At 38.6% G+C, this 13,976-nt stretch overlaps 1 protein-coding gene across 1 annotated transcript; it reads left to right on the top strand.

Annotated features, from left to right (window-relative positions):
* Positions 1-11,025: 11,025 nt before the first annotated feature.
* LOC144712304 (Ankyrin repeat family protein) lies at positions 11,026-12,897 on the top strand. Its single transcript, XM_078586539.1, has 2 exons — positions 11,026-11,266; positions 12,288-12,897. The coding sequence occupies exons 1-2, from the start codon at positions 11,106-11,108 to the stop codon at positions 12,793-12,795; spliced, it is 669 nt and encodes a 222-aa protein (XP_078442665.1). The 5' UTR covers positions 11,026-11,105; the 3' UTR covers positions 12,796-12,897.
* The last annotated feature ends 1,079 nt before the right edge of the window (positions 12,898-13,976 follow it).

Genomic DNA, 13,976 nt, shown 5'->3' with positions numbered 1-13,976 from the left:
GATAGAGATTCAACCTACCGTTTGGTTCACATTGATTTGTCATTAAGTAATCCATATGACGATACAATTAATTAATTTTGAATTCCAAAAAAAATTATTGGGCTTAGAGGGCTACACACAAATATTCTTTGGATTTTAGAAGATATACTTAAAATTTGGAGGTTTTTATAAAAAATACCCACTTAGTATAATTAGGGGAAGACTCTAAACAAAATTTATTCATGCTAGAATTGTGATGGGGCCTTCCCCTTCTTCTCCCTTTTGACTACATCTCCACTCCACTCTTGATGTGATTGGGGTGACGTAACGACCATGACAAAGAGTGAATGGAGCTTGTCAATGCAAAGGAGGAGACTCGACGTGTCATACCATGAGGATACCTCTAGAGGCTGCACACATGAGCATCTCCACATGACTCATTCGAGGATCGAAGGAAATACGGTTGGGATTTGTGCCCAGGTAATTTGATTCATATTTTATTGATGTCGTTGTGATTTCATTTACATCTTTTGTTGCGAATCATTTTGAATTCTTCATCCAAATCAAGGCCTCTAGAACTATACACATGTCTTATTTTAAGTTCATTGCTTGAAACATTCATTCATTATTATTATGTGTGATGTTGATAATGAAGTCCATGATTACCTGTAATGACCTAGTGAAGTATGATGATATCATAATGTATTAATCGCTAATATTTAAACATGTATTCCGAATATTCTAATTTGATGGATAGTCCAGGTGGACATTGAGTTATTTGGATATAATAGCACTATTAGATCCTACTTATATGTTTAGTGTAAGTGATCATGTCGTCATTAGTGGGGAGACACGAAGACTGGATGATGGGTTCTATTTGTAGAAAGATTTCATTGAATTGCCTCGGTATAGGAGGATATTTACTGCAGGAAGATGATGGAGATATATCCCTAGCAAGGGTAGTGAGGAGATTGGAGAATGCATTCTCCAATGATCCTCGGTACACATCAGTACTAACTGAATGACAGGTTAGTGTTTGATTATTAATCATACATAAGTCATTAATAAGGTTGGTCAATAAAATGTGATTGGACCTTAAAGTTATTAAGTATAACAATATATGGGCCTAGGGGGTCACATGCATAAGGCTAAAAGGATGCTGGAAGATATACTTCAATGATATTTATGAAAAATTGAAGTAAAGTATACATAAAGGAGGGGCACCCATTTTGGGCACCCAGGCCAACCAGAGCGGGGTGAACCCCTTTCTTCTATATCATTTTACATTCAACAAATAAGAGTGTCTTCATGGTGAGAAGCTCTACATGAGCTTAGTGAAGACTTGGAGAAGAAGTGGAGATCTAATAGACCTTGATCATGTTGATGCTTCTTGGGTGAAATATGTAAACGACTTCATAATTATCTCCAAAAAATCAGTCAAAGATGGAGTTCCCCACAAGGTACACACAATATGTGTCATGTTTTAGAGATCAATTTGGAATTGATTTTAGGTTTTGTTTCATTGAAAATACTTTTATATACTTCAATCAAAGAAAAGAAATCCAACAATACAATTTGTTCACTGATTTACTTCGTATGAATCCCTAAATCATGTTATACCAAACTACAAATCAAGTTGATTCATGTTACACTTGTGTAATTAATCCTTAGAATTGAGATACCAAAGACGTCTTGTAAATTGACAATTGTACTTTGACAATGAAGTATGAGTTTCTAGTCATGTAATTGAAAATAGTTTTGGTTGGATATAGCAAAAAATTCACAAAGATGATTGAATAGTCAAGATGGGATTGTTTGCCCTCAATATAAGAGGAGACAGATATAGGAAGATGATGCAATAAAGTCCATGACTTGGTAGTAAAATATAGAAGATGGGTTCTCTGATAATTTTCAAATGCAGTGATACTAACACTGATGACTGATTAAGGTTTGAAAGGCAACCATATGTCAAGTCATCCTAGATGCGCCAAGGGAATGAGGGACTATATGTACACAATAACTGATGATAGAAGTGTTCCATGAGGGAATAGATACACACTACTTTGTATCTTCTAGAGCACATGGTGTATCTTGGCACCCCATGAGCTAGAAATTCAACGTATCACCTGGGTTTAATTGATCATTGATTAAGTAATGTAAATGGTGATATATTTAAATAATTTGGTAGGGAAACAAATATTATAAGACATTTTGACTCACTGAGTAGACTAATACGTGGCCCTAGAGGGTCACAAGCAAACAGTCTTTTTCATCTAAAAAAAATACCTTAAGTTTAGGGGTTTTTTGAAAAAATTATCACTTAGTATAAATAGGGGAAAACCATGAATGAAATTCAAACAGAAATAATTCCTCTCGGCCCAACCTTTCTTTCCCTTCTCATGTGATCAGGACAATGTAATGATGATACTAGAACATGAATGTGGCTTCTGAAGATGAAATAGGATATTTGACGCATTAGGGATGTCATTCATTCATGATGATATATATTGAAATTAGGGTTTAACCAATAAATTTACGTAATATTGATACTCGTGCAGGTATATTTAGCTAGTAGGTGATGTGTGCAGGACATCTCCATAAGGACATGAGATTAGGGATTGAACACTACTTTAATGATGATGCAAGTAGGGTAAGAGGGAATACATATAAAATATGGGACACTAGTTTGAGGGAATGATGAGTTGATAGGATGATAATAAGTATTTAATAAGAATGAGATGAATATTACTTTGAGTGGTGTATAATGGGGGGGGGGTGAACAATGCAAGTGAGAGAGTAAGATGAAGTAAGGCGTCAAGAAGTGATGAGGTGAAAAGAAAATGAATAAGATAATAAAGTGAAGCAATGTGTAAATTAAGGATTAATATTTAGAGAAGGTGAGATGGCAATGTGAGATGGAGACTGAGATGATGATGATGGCCTGATAGGATGAGGCATTGTGATGATGGTGAAATTAAATGGGAAAAAGAAGCATAATTGGTCTAACTTAAGATGTGTTGGAGATGAAACAATGCAAGGCAAGAATACTTACCATAGTTCCTTATGTTATGCCAAGACCATGGTGACTTTCCGATGCAAACAAGCCTCTCTTCTTCACTATTGATCTTATCCAAGCACCAAGGATATTAAGGAACACTTGATGGATCTTCAAAACCTCACTCTCTTTGAATCATCCTCTTAACAAAGGAAGCAAGTTCAAAGGATTTTTACACAGAATAAGGGTTCTTCTCATAGATCCAACCGTACAATTTCAGCTCAACCGGCCTGTTGGTACTTAGATATCATGTCTTCAAGTTGAACAGTTCTTGGCCCATGATTTAATCTATTTCTCTCTCCTCATCCTTACAATTGCCATCACATTGCGGCTAGTGCATTTCCTCCTTGATCAACGGCTCTGAAATTTCCTCCTTGATCAACGGCTCATAGCGTGCCATGTCGCATTGGAAAAAAAGAACAAATCAAATCATTGATTAATAAGATCATCTGATGTGGCACCGCATTAGTCCATGTCACCATATGCACATGTTCATCCATTCTGCCAATTAAATGTCAACACAAGGTGCCACTTACAAACACATGCGTCACATGTATACTAGATTTGCCAATGTGTTGACAAGTGGTTCAGTGCTGTCATTGTTGACCAGTCAATAGATTAAAAATAATAATGAACCTGAAATGTGGTATGCAATTATACACATTTTAAACTCATTTTGGGATCATTTAAGTGTATTGCCTTCATATTTACATGAATTTTCATCTTATGAACTAAATGGAGCAATTTATAAGACAATGCATTTTAATATAACTTCACATATTTTACAAGTCAAAGCTTTTCTTAGTAAAAAACGTGTTAAAAACAATGTTAATTTTGATAAGATTAATGCTCCCTCTACTTTGTCAATTCATGCTTTTGTAGGGAAGAAGTCAAAGTTGAAGAAACAAATAAAATAAGGTAAATAGAGGAATATATATATATATATATATATATATATATATATATATATATATATATATATATATATATATATATAAATGTGTGTGTGCGTGTGTGTGGGCAGAGAGGACTGAGCCAAGGTGCAGCAGCGCCCAAGCGATAAACCCAAAATATGGCACACAATCTTACAGATTTTAAATTCATATTTGGGTAATTTTATGTGTATTATCTTCAACTTTACATAAATATTCCTCTCATGCACTAAATAGAGAAAGTGACAAAAAAATGCATTTTAATGTATTTTTTACATATTTTACAAGTGCAAGTATTTCTTAGTAAAATATGTTTAAAACATTATAATTTACTAATGAGATTAATGCTCCCTATAGTATGCCAATGTATGCTTTTGTAAGGAAGAAGTCAAAATTGAAGAAAGAAATAAAGGAGAAAAATATATAACAAAAAATAATATATCTGTATAATAATAAGAAGAAAATAAAGAAATAAATTTTTTTGATTTTGTGCGGCCAGCTAGGGTGGAGCTAGAGCGTAGCAGCGCCCACAAACGCCCATTGAGGCCCACCGCGTTCAGTTTGCAATACAAGGAAGTTTTTTATTTTCACTCTATACTATCAGTCAAGATTTTTATAGTGTTTATTATGGAAATATATGTGGCCGGCAAGCCAATCACACATTTCACACCTCGTTCCATATTCATTAATAGAACATATTCATTATAGTGCACGTGTGATGCGTATAATGAAGTCCATGAATACATGATCAGACTTAGTGAATTATGATGAGATCGTAATACAGAGATCACTAGTCTTTAAGCATGTGTTCTAAACATTCTTGTTCGAAGGATACGCGAGAAGGACATCGAAGTATCTGGATAGAATAACATTATCTAGCCTCACTCATATGATGAGTATGGCCCGTCCCGTAGCCGTAAGTGTGGCGACACTAATGATAGATAGTGGGTGCTCTTTAGTGGAAAAAGTTCACTGAATTGATCCGTACGAATCCATGAATGGTATTATACCGAAATGTCAATCAGGTTGACTCACGTCACGGTTGTGTAAGTGGTCCTTAGACTTGAGACACCAAAGACGTCTTGCAGACGGTTGTACTTTGGCTATGGCCAACGAGTCTCTAATCATGGGATTCTAAACGGTCTTAGTTCGGGTGCATCAAGAAGTACACGGAGGCGATTGAGTGGTCAAGATGGGATCGTCCACCCTCGGCATATAAGGTGTGACAGCTCAAGGAAGACGATGCAACGAAGTCCTTGGCCAAGGCAGTGAAATATCGGAGAAGAGTTCTCCGATGATTTCCGAATGCATCAGTACTAACTCGGATGACCGATTAGGGTTTGACAGTTGACCATACCCTAAGTCGTCCAAGGAGTGTCAAGTGGATGAGGGACTATATATACACGATAATCGATGACGAACATGTTCCATGAAGTGAGTCGATACACACTCCTTTGTATCTTCTAGGACACGAGGTGTAGCTTGGCACCCGACGTGTCGGAGTCTCGACCTATTGATTGGGTTAAATCAATCCGACGTTAATTAATCTATATGATGATATACTTAATTAATTTGGAAGGCTAATAAAGGTTATTGGGCCACTGGAGTCATTAACTAGATTGATACATGGGCCTAGAGGGTCACAAGTAAATGGTCTTTTGGACGTTGGAAGATATACTCAAGGTTTGGGGGTTTTTATGAAAAATACCCACTTAGTATAAATAGGGGAAGGCCCTAAACGAAATTCACCCAGGCCAGAATTGTTCAGGGGCCTTCAACTTCTTTTCCCCTCCCCCAACACCCCTCTCCATGCCCGATGCAATCAGAACAGCATAACGATGATGGTGGAGGTAGAACGGGGCTTGTTGAAGAGAAGGAGAAGATTCGATGTGCCGAGGATCGCGTGGATATGTCTAGAGGCTGCACACTTGAGCAACTCAAATCGTCTCACTCTGGGATCCAAGAAATCACAGATGCGATCCGTGGGAAGGCATTTGTTCCATGGTTTTATCGATGTCGTTCAATTCTGTTCAAGTCTTTTGCTGCAGAATGTTTTGATTTTTTCATCCATGTCAAGGCCTGTAGAACCCAACAACACTGAACTTACACAGCTCCATAGTGTGATTTAATCGTAGCCGTTGGACCCTCGATGATGGGGATCAAACGACCAAGTGCAGTTCCTTCCATCCTTGACCCCAGCCATCAGCGCCGTCACCAGACGGCGGTTTTCTGCTTGGATGGGAGGGACTACCAAGGCCATTTGACGCCCAGGGAGGACCTCCAGGGTCGTCCACCTCCATCAATGGCCCTAGGAGGTCCTTCCCAAACTTTTAAAAGGGCCCAAAAGCCTCTAATTCCACATCTCCTGATGAAAAAGCATAGGGGTTGTGGGAGGCCCATTCGGTAGCGAGATGAGCTCGGGGAGTATTGTGGCACCTCCCTGAATACCCCAATTTCCCAAGATGGCACCTAAGGCGTGCTGGAAGCCCTTGGATTCACACCAGCACAGAGGCTGGCGGGAGGAGAAGCATGCCCAGCTCAGGGGGCAGCGATCAGCGCCCCCAATCTTTGACCACCTCAATCAGGGAAAATCAGGTGAGTTATTAAACATTCTTGGGTAGTCTTGAGTCCCTATTCATGTTTTTTTTTCATACCTTCGGTTTAAATCAAATGTTTAGATTGGTTTCATCATATGTTCTAGCATTGTGGCTTTATTTTGGCATTTCATCGAACACTTGGTGATTATTCGAGAAATACTCATCGATTCATATAAGTTCCTTTCAATTTACCTTATAAAAACTTTACAATATATGTATATTTCTAAATATAAATTACACCTCTGGTTTTGATCTCTGTGGGGCATTTCGTCGAACACAACTGGAGTGTTTGTTAGAACTACCCCATAACTCTCGGTTTTTTACTTAAAAAAATATACAAAAACAAAGAAAAAATATAAATACATGTATATAGCCATATAGTAACTAAAATATCTGCATAAATGATATTCTACTATTATAGGTTGACCTAATAATCATATACATACTCCTTAATTACCATTACTAGCCCTTTATTCTCTCTTAACCTCTCTCTCTCTCTCTCTCTAGCTAGTTAATTAATTATAGCATAAATTTACCGAACTCTCTCTTAAAGTTTAAACTCTTAGGATAAATAATTATATACGTATTTCTGTATTCCCCTAATTTGCGTCATAATAAATATATAATTCCTTATTTCGCCTATCTTTATTATAACACTTATTTTCTCTCTTATTGCTACTTCATACCTTTTACTAAAACAAATAACCTCCTATCTTTTATCAATAGTAAATTACTACCTTATATATGTTATTAATGTTCTCTAGTTCTTCTACTACCACTGACAGGGTAGCCAATGTGGCAAGGAGGGGTGCATTGTAAACTCTAAGGGGTCCACCTCTACAATTTAATCGCAACCATTAACCTCCTAAACCCAAATCCAATAGCCAGGGGCAGATGCATCCATCTCTGCCCCTAGCTGTTGTCCTCCTCGAGCGGGATGGTGGTTTTTGACCGAGGGGGACCACCACAGGTGATCCAAAGGCCTGGGTGGACCTCCATATCCGAAACATACCATCCATTATGGTTGAAGGTTGCCCATGATCCTTAATAGGAGATTTAGGACCCCTAATTCTTTATCTTTTGACCGAGATGCACATCAGCATCACAATACCCTTCCAATGGCAGAGCGAGCAATAGGAGGAGCGTGATAATTATTTGACGGCTCTAACCACCTGGGACGGTGCTACAGAGAGTCCATAGAGACCAAGATTTGTGTCACCATGGAGGAGAAGAGCTAGGGAAAGCGAACACCCACCCTTTGTTCTTCGAATCAGAGCCAATAGGGTATGATAACTTAATTTGATAGAAAACTAGTTTATGAGCATCATTGATTGCATTAACTTTGATTTGAGTTGAAGAGAAGCTTGATTTCATCAGATTTCAATGTATCGGCCTCTCTGATGCATTCCGTCAAACACGTTTTGTGCATTGGGTATTTTACACAAAATTTCCAGATTTGCCTCAATAAAAAATAAGTTAATATATATATATATATTATAGAAACCATGATATGTTATTATAAATCATATTATCTTGCTATATTAATAGGTACCATTAATTCCATAACTCTCTTACTATTATTATGATATTATTTCTCTCCCCTCATTATTTTCCCCTCTACATAAGTTCTTCTAAAATCAAACAAAAATCTATTATCTCAAACTTTCTAAAGTTGAAAATTTTAACATATATTACACACACATATCTCTATTTCATTTGTCTATATCTAATTAATAATCCTTTCCTTACTGTTATTAATATTCTTATCCCCTTTCTCGTCTTACATCTTATTAAAATAAATACTCCTATTAATTAACTACTTAAAACTTATTCAGATAAAATCTTATTCAATGTCTAATTAAATATTACTATTCACTATTATTATATCTATCTCCTATCTATTAGACAACTTACTATTAATTACATAAATAAGCATCCTATTTCTATTAATGGTATTTTACTATTCTATCTATCTCACTAATATTCTATACTTTTTCCACTACCTACATTAACACCACCCACAATTATTATTCCATTAATTCATTTCAAATATCTTACTTCTTTATTATCTCTGGTATCTATAAAAAAGTATAAATAATATCTTATATTCTCTTTCTTTCTCTAGTTCTCTCTCACACCATTTGATATTCATTACTATAAGTATTATCTTAATTCCATCATCCATTAGATATTACCTTCCAACTACTAATTACTTATCTCCTACTATTCCACTATGTTCACTACTGTTATTACTTCTATTACTCCACTATAACTAATTTCTTTAACTGCCAATATTATCATACTAAATCCTCCATCACCCTAACTCAATTACTAAATTCACTTCTAAAGGCAAGTCCAAGTGGAGATGACCTCCCTCCTATTATACATGTGAGTGAGTTTTCTATTTTATCAAATTTATTTGGTTTAGGCAAATTAAAATTACAGTGACAATTCAATTAACATACATAATTTTCCTCCATTAGATACCTTTAAAAGATTGGCACATGAACAACTTAGCTTGTCTTGTTTGAAGAACTAAGAAATCACAGATCTAATCCTTGCGAAATTAATTTGATCATCATTTTGTAAGTGCTTCTATTTTGGTTACTCGTATTACATTGCCCTAGAACCCAACACCTCAAGGACCATATATAACTCTAGTTAACGACACCTCATTATTGGCATTATAAACAAATTAACTATATCCTCATTTTGTAAGTGCCGCTATTTTGGTTACTTGTATTACATTGCATGAATCCATCAAGTTTTATCCCAATCAAGATCCTAGAACCCAACATCTCTAGGACCATGTATTACTCTAGTTATCGATACCATTGGCCGAATAAGCACTATTGGCCTTATAATAAATTAACTATATCCTCATTTTGTAAGAGCCGCTATTTTGGTTAGTCGTATTACATTACGCGAATCCATCCAATTCCATCTCAATCAAGGCCCTAGAACCCGACACCTCTAGGATCATGTATTACTATAGTTAACGACAACATTGGCCGAATAAACATTATTGACCTTATAAATAAATTAACTATATCCTCATTTTGTAAGAGCCATTATTTTGGTTACTCGTATTACATTGCGCGAATCCATCAAGTTTCATCCCAATCAAGGCCCTAGAACCCAACACCTCTAGGACCATGCATTGCTCTAGTTAACGACACCATTGGCTAAATAAACATTATGGGCCTTATAAATAAATTAGCTATATCCTCATTTTGTTAGTGCCCCTATTTCGGTTACTCGTATTACATTGCGTGAATCCATCAAGTTTCATCCCAATCAAGGCCCTAGAACCCAACACCTCTAGGACCATGTATTACTCTAGTTAACAATACCATTGGCCGAATAAATATTATTGGCCATATAAACAAATTAACTATATCCTCATATAGATTAATTAATCACAAATCAATCTAACCAGTGCAAAGACTGAGTTTCCAGTCCGTGGAGTGCCAAATTACAAAAAAATACATTGAACTACTCGTGGAACCTTTATGTGTGTGTGTGTGTGTGTGTGTGTGTGTGTGTGTGTGTGTGTGAGAGAGAGAGAGAGAGAGAGAGAGAGAGAGAGAGAGAGAGAGAGAGAGAGAGAGAGAGAGAGAGAGAGAGAGAGAGAGAGAAATATAAATAAAAAGGGTTAATAGCACGAAATGTCCCAAACTTTTTCAAAAATCTGAGATATATCCCAAACTATTTTTTTGGCACGGTATATCCCAAACTCTCTAAGTAGACTCCGACATATCCCGGTTATGAGGTGGAATCCATCGTGGCTGCCAAGTGGATTTGTGGCCAGATTTTGACCTGGGCGGAATCCACTTGGCAGGCACGATGGATTCCACGTCATAACCGGGATTAACCCTTTTCTCTCTCTATCCTCGATCAAACCTAGTTGAGAGAGAGAGAGAGAGAGAGCGAGAGAGCAAGAGAGAGAGAGGAGTTCTAGCGAGAGAGGCATTCTAGAGAGAGAGGCATTCTAGAGAGAGAGGCATTCAATATCGACATCTCTCTCTCTCTCTTATCGAAAAATAAATATCGACATTGAACGCCTCTCTCTCTCTAGAATGCCTCTCTCTCTAGAACGCCTCTCTCTCTTGCTCTCTCGCTCTCTCTCTCTCTCTCTCAACTAGGTTTGATCGAGGATAGAGAGAGAAAAGGGTTAATCCCGGTTATGACGTGGAATCCATCGTGCCTGCCAGGTGGATTCCGCCCAGGTCAAAATCTGGCCACAAATCCACTTGGCAGCCACGATGGATTCCACCTCATAACCGGGATATGTCGGAGTCTACTTAGAGAGTTTGGGATATACCGTGCCAAAAAAATAGTTTGGGATATATCTCAGTTTTTTTAAAAAGTTTGGGATATTTCGTGCTATTAACCCAAATAAAAATGAAGATGAAAAGAGTATTGTATTAAATTTTTAGTATAATTTTGAAGAGAATAGTTTCTCCAAAATCGAGCTGAATACGAACTCGTTGAGAAGGAGAGAGAGAGAAGCAGCGCGGGAGAGAGCGAGCGTGATCGACAATGGGGGGCGAGCGGAGGAAGCCGACGGGAGGCCGAGGCAAAGGGGAAGAAGATCCACCTCTTCACGTCGCCGCCAGGGCAGGCGACATGGTTACTGTCCGAGCCCTATGCAGCTCCAATCCGCTCACTGTTAATGCCCGCGACAGGCACTCTCGTACGCCGTAACCTTCGCCACCCTCTTGCTCGTTTACTTCCCTTTTTCCTTTGATCTGGGTTTCCCTGATTTTTCCGTCATTTCCCCTGATCTGTGAACTAATTTATCTTCTAGTGCGTGCTCAGGGATTAGTTCTGTTTGCTTGTATCTGATGGTCTGTTTGTAGCTGCAGGAGATATTGGTTGTTTTTATTTCTTGGGTGATCTTAGTGCTCACTTCATAAATTTCCTGCGGATACCTTATTTCAGATTTTATTTGGCTTTGGCTATCGCCCTTGCTTTAGGGTTCCTTTTGATTTTTGACTAAATAAAACCCTCTGTGATGCGTAATTTTACACTGATGATACCCCGTTGTTGAAGAAAGTTATTCCCTGCGTGGTTTTAGCCCATTAAAACCGTCGGTTCATATCCTTTCTCATGTTTCAACCTTTAAAAACTCCGCCCAAGTGGAGAAATGAAAGAATAAACTTAGCCTTGGTGGTTTAAATCAGCAGAAGATTTGACTTCCCTTTTTCCTACCGTTGCCGACATTGCCGAAATTGGTGGTTTTTTGTGTTTTAAATCGGTTGGAGTTATTTTATTATCGCAAATAGCTTGATTTCTGCTCTTTTGCAAGTTCAGCACCGGAAAAATTCTATCAAAATAGAAAGAAAGAAACGTTGGGTTTTTATTGAATTTAGAAATCTAAACTGTTTTCCCTCTAAAACCCGTGATTGATACTCTTTCGCATGTTTCAACCTGGAAAAAACTCCGCCCAAGTAGACAAAATGAAAGAAATAAGCATAGTCTTGGTGGTTTAAATCGGCAGAAGATTGTTGACCATCTCAAATGACTACCGTAGAAAAAATTCTGTCTGAAATGAAAAAAATTATGGTCTTTGGCGATTTATATCGGCCGGAGTACCTTTTTATCGGAATGAGCTTAGTTTCTGCAATTTTTGCAGGTTGAGCTCTGAAAAAAATTCTACCAAATAGCAATAAATTATGCATTTTTATTGACGTCAGAAATCTAACTTAACTGGGGGGGCAGGCTTCATCTGGCAGCCTGGGCAGGACAAGAGGAGGTGGTGAGGTACCTGTGCAGCCAAAAGGCAGATGTGGGTGCGGCGGCCATGGACGACATGGCTGCCATCCACTTCGCCTCGCAGAAGGGGCACGTCTCGGTGGCACGGGAGCTCCTCTCAGCTGGGGCCTCAGTTCGAGCCACCAACCGTAAGGGCTGGACACCCCTGCACTTGGCTGTGAAGGGCTCCTACCTCGACCTCGCCAAGTTCCTCATCCGCAAGGGTGCCGACCTCGCTGCCAAGACCAATTCTGGCGAGACTCCGCTTGACCTCGCCAACCAGCAGCTCTCCACTGCCCTCTATGAGTACGAGGCCGAGATCAAGAGAGAGAGAGAGAGCAAGACGGTGGTGCCCAAGCCGCCTGAGGACAAGAAGGATGGTGAGCAGCCTCTTTCAAGGCCTGCCAAGAGGCCGAGGGTTGTCCTCTCGCATCTCACCGCTGATGATGAGGGACAAGCAGAAGATGATGAGTAATGTGCATGGTGTAATCAGGATATTGATTACAAACACAGAATTTTTTTAAGCTTAAACATGACAGTCTCACTTCTTAACTGTTAAAAGGCGACAGTTATTCAATTTCCTTGCGAGTATGTTATAGGATTCAGGTGGGTTGTATCGGCAAAGAGAAAAAAATTAGAACTGTTTTGATGTAATCAGGTGACTGATTCCAAACAGATATATGTTTGATGCTTAAAAGACTCATTTCTTTACTGGCTATAAGTTTGATTCAATACTCTTGGTTGTATGTGATATCATTCCAAAATCCGAATGTTAGTTTTCAAGAAGAAATCTCATGTTTGATTTGCTGATTTAGATCTCCACCTGGAATGATAATCCTCCAACTCTTCCCGATCACCCAGAATCCTCCTTGAGACTCCACTCGGGGAGCTCCCTCCGAGTGCAGCGGAGCCCCCTTGTGTCTCCTCTCAAAGCTAGAACAATCCCCCCCTTCTTCATTCACCTTCCCCCTTTTATTTACACTTCCCCTCTGGGGGGGAAGTTAATTAAGGATTCTTTAATTGTCGTGTGCTACTGCACGTAATGCTCTCCCCCACTCCCCCCATATTTTCCTTCTGTAGCTTCTTCCTTCTTCTTATCTTCATCAATTCTTACGCCTTATCCCATCCAGTGTGTAAATCATTTTCCACACTTCATCTCCACCCCTCTCACATTACACATCAACATCTTCTCGTGCCAATCAAATCTCACACTCCCATTTTATCCGCTTCCTAATCCTTCTCTCTTTATTCACATCTGCTCATCGAGCTAAAGATCAACGTCAATCAATGACATTCGACATCAGAACAATCAAGCTATTGGCTCGCGTCTCTGAGGTACCTTGTGACACCTTAACTTTGAGATAATGGTTGGTTCATGATAATTGTTAATTTGCTCTGAGTGGTTGTTTACTTTAGAATTCCGTGTGTTAAACTTTGGCCGATCATTTCCAATCTCCAACTTCCATTAAGTTAAGAATATCACAAGTATACCAAAGTGTCATTGTTAATCCCTGCTCCATCGACTTAGGCGGGAGATGGAGAGAGGGTGAGAACAAGATGGAGAGCGGGCAAGAGAGAGAGAGAAAACGAGATGGAGAGAGGGCGAGAGAGAGGGAGAGAATGAGATGGAGGGGGGCAGAGAATAAGATGGAGAGA

The sequence above is a fragment of the Wolffia australiana genome, chromosome 14, assembly GCF_029677425.1.
Source record: "Wolffia australiana isolate 7733 chromosome 14, ASM2967742v1".
NCBI lineage: Eukaryota > Viridiplantae > Streptophyta > Magnoliopsida > Alismatales > Araceae > Wolffia > Wolffia australiana.
This window is presented reverse-complemented; position numbering and strand designations above follow the sequence as displayed.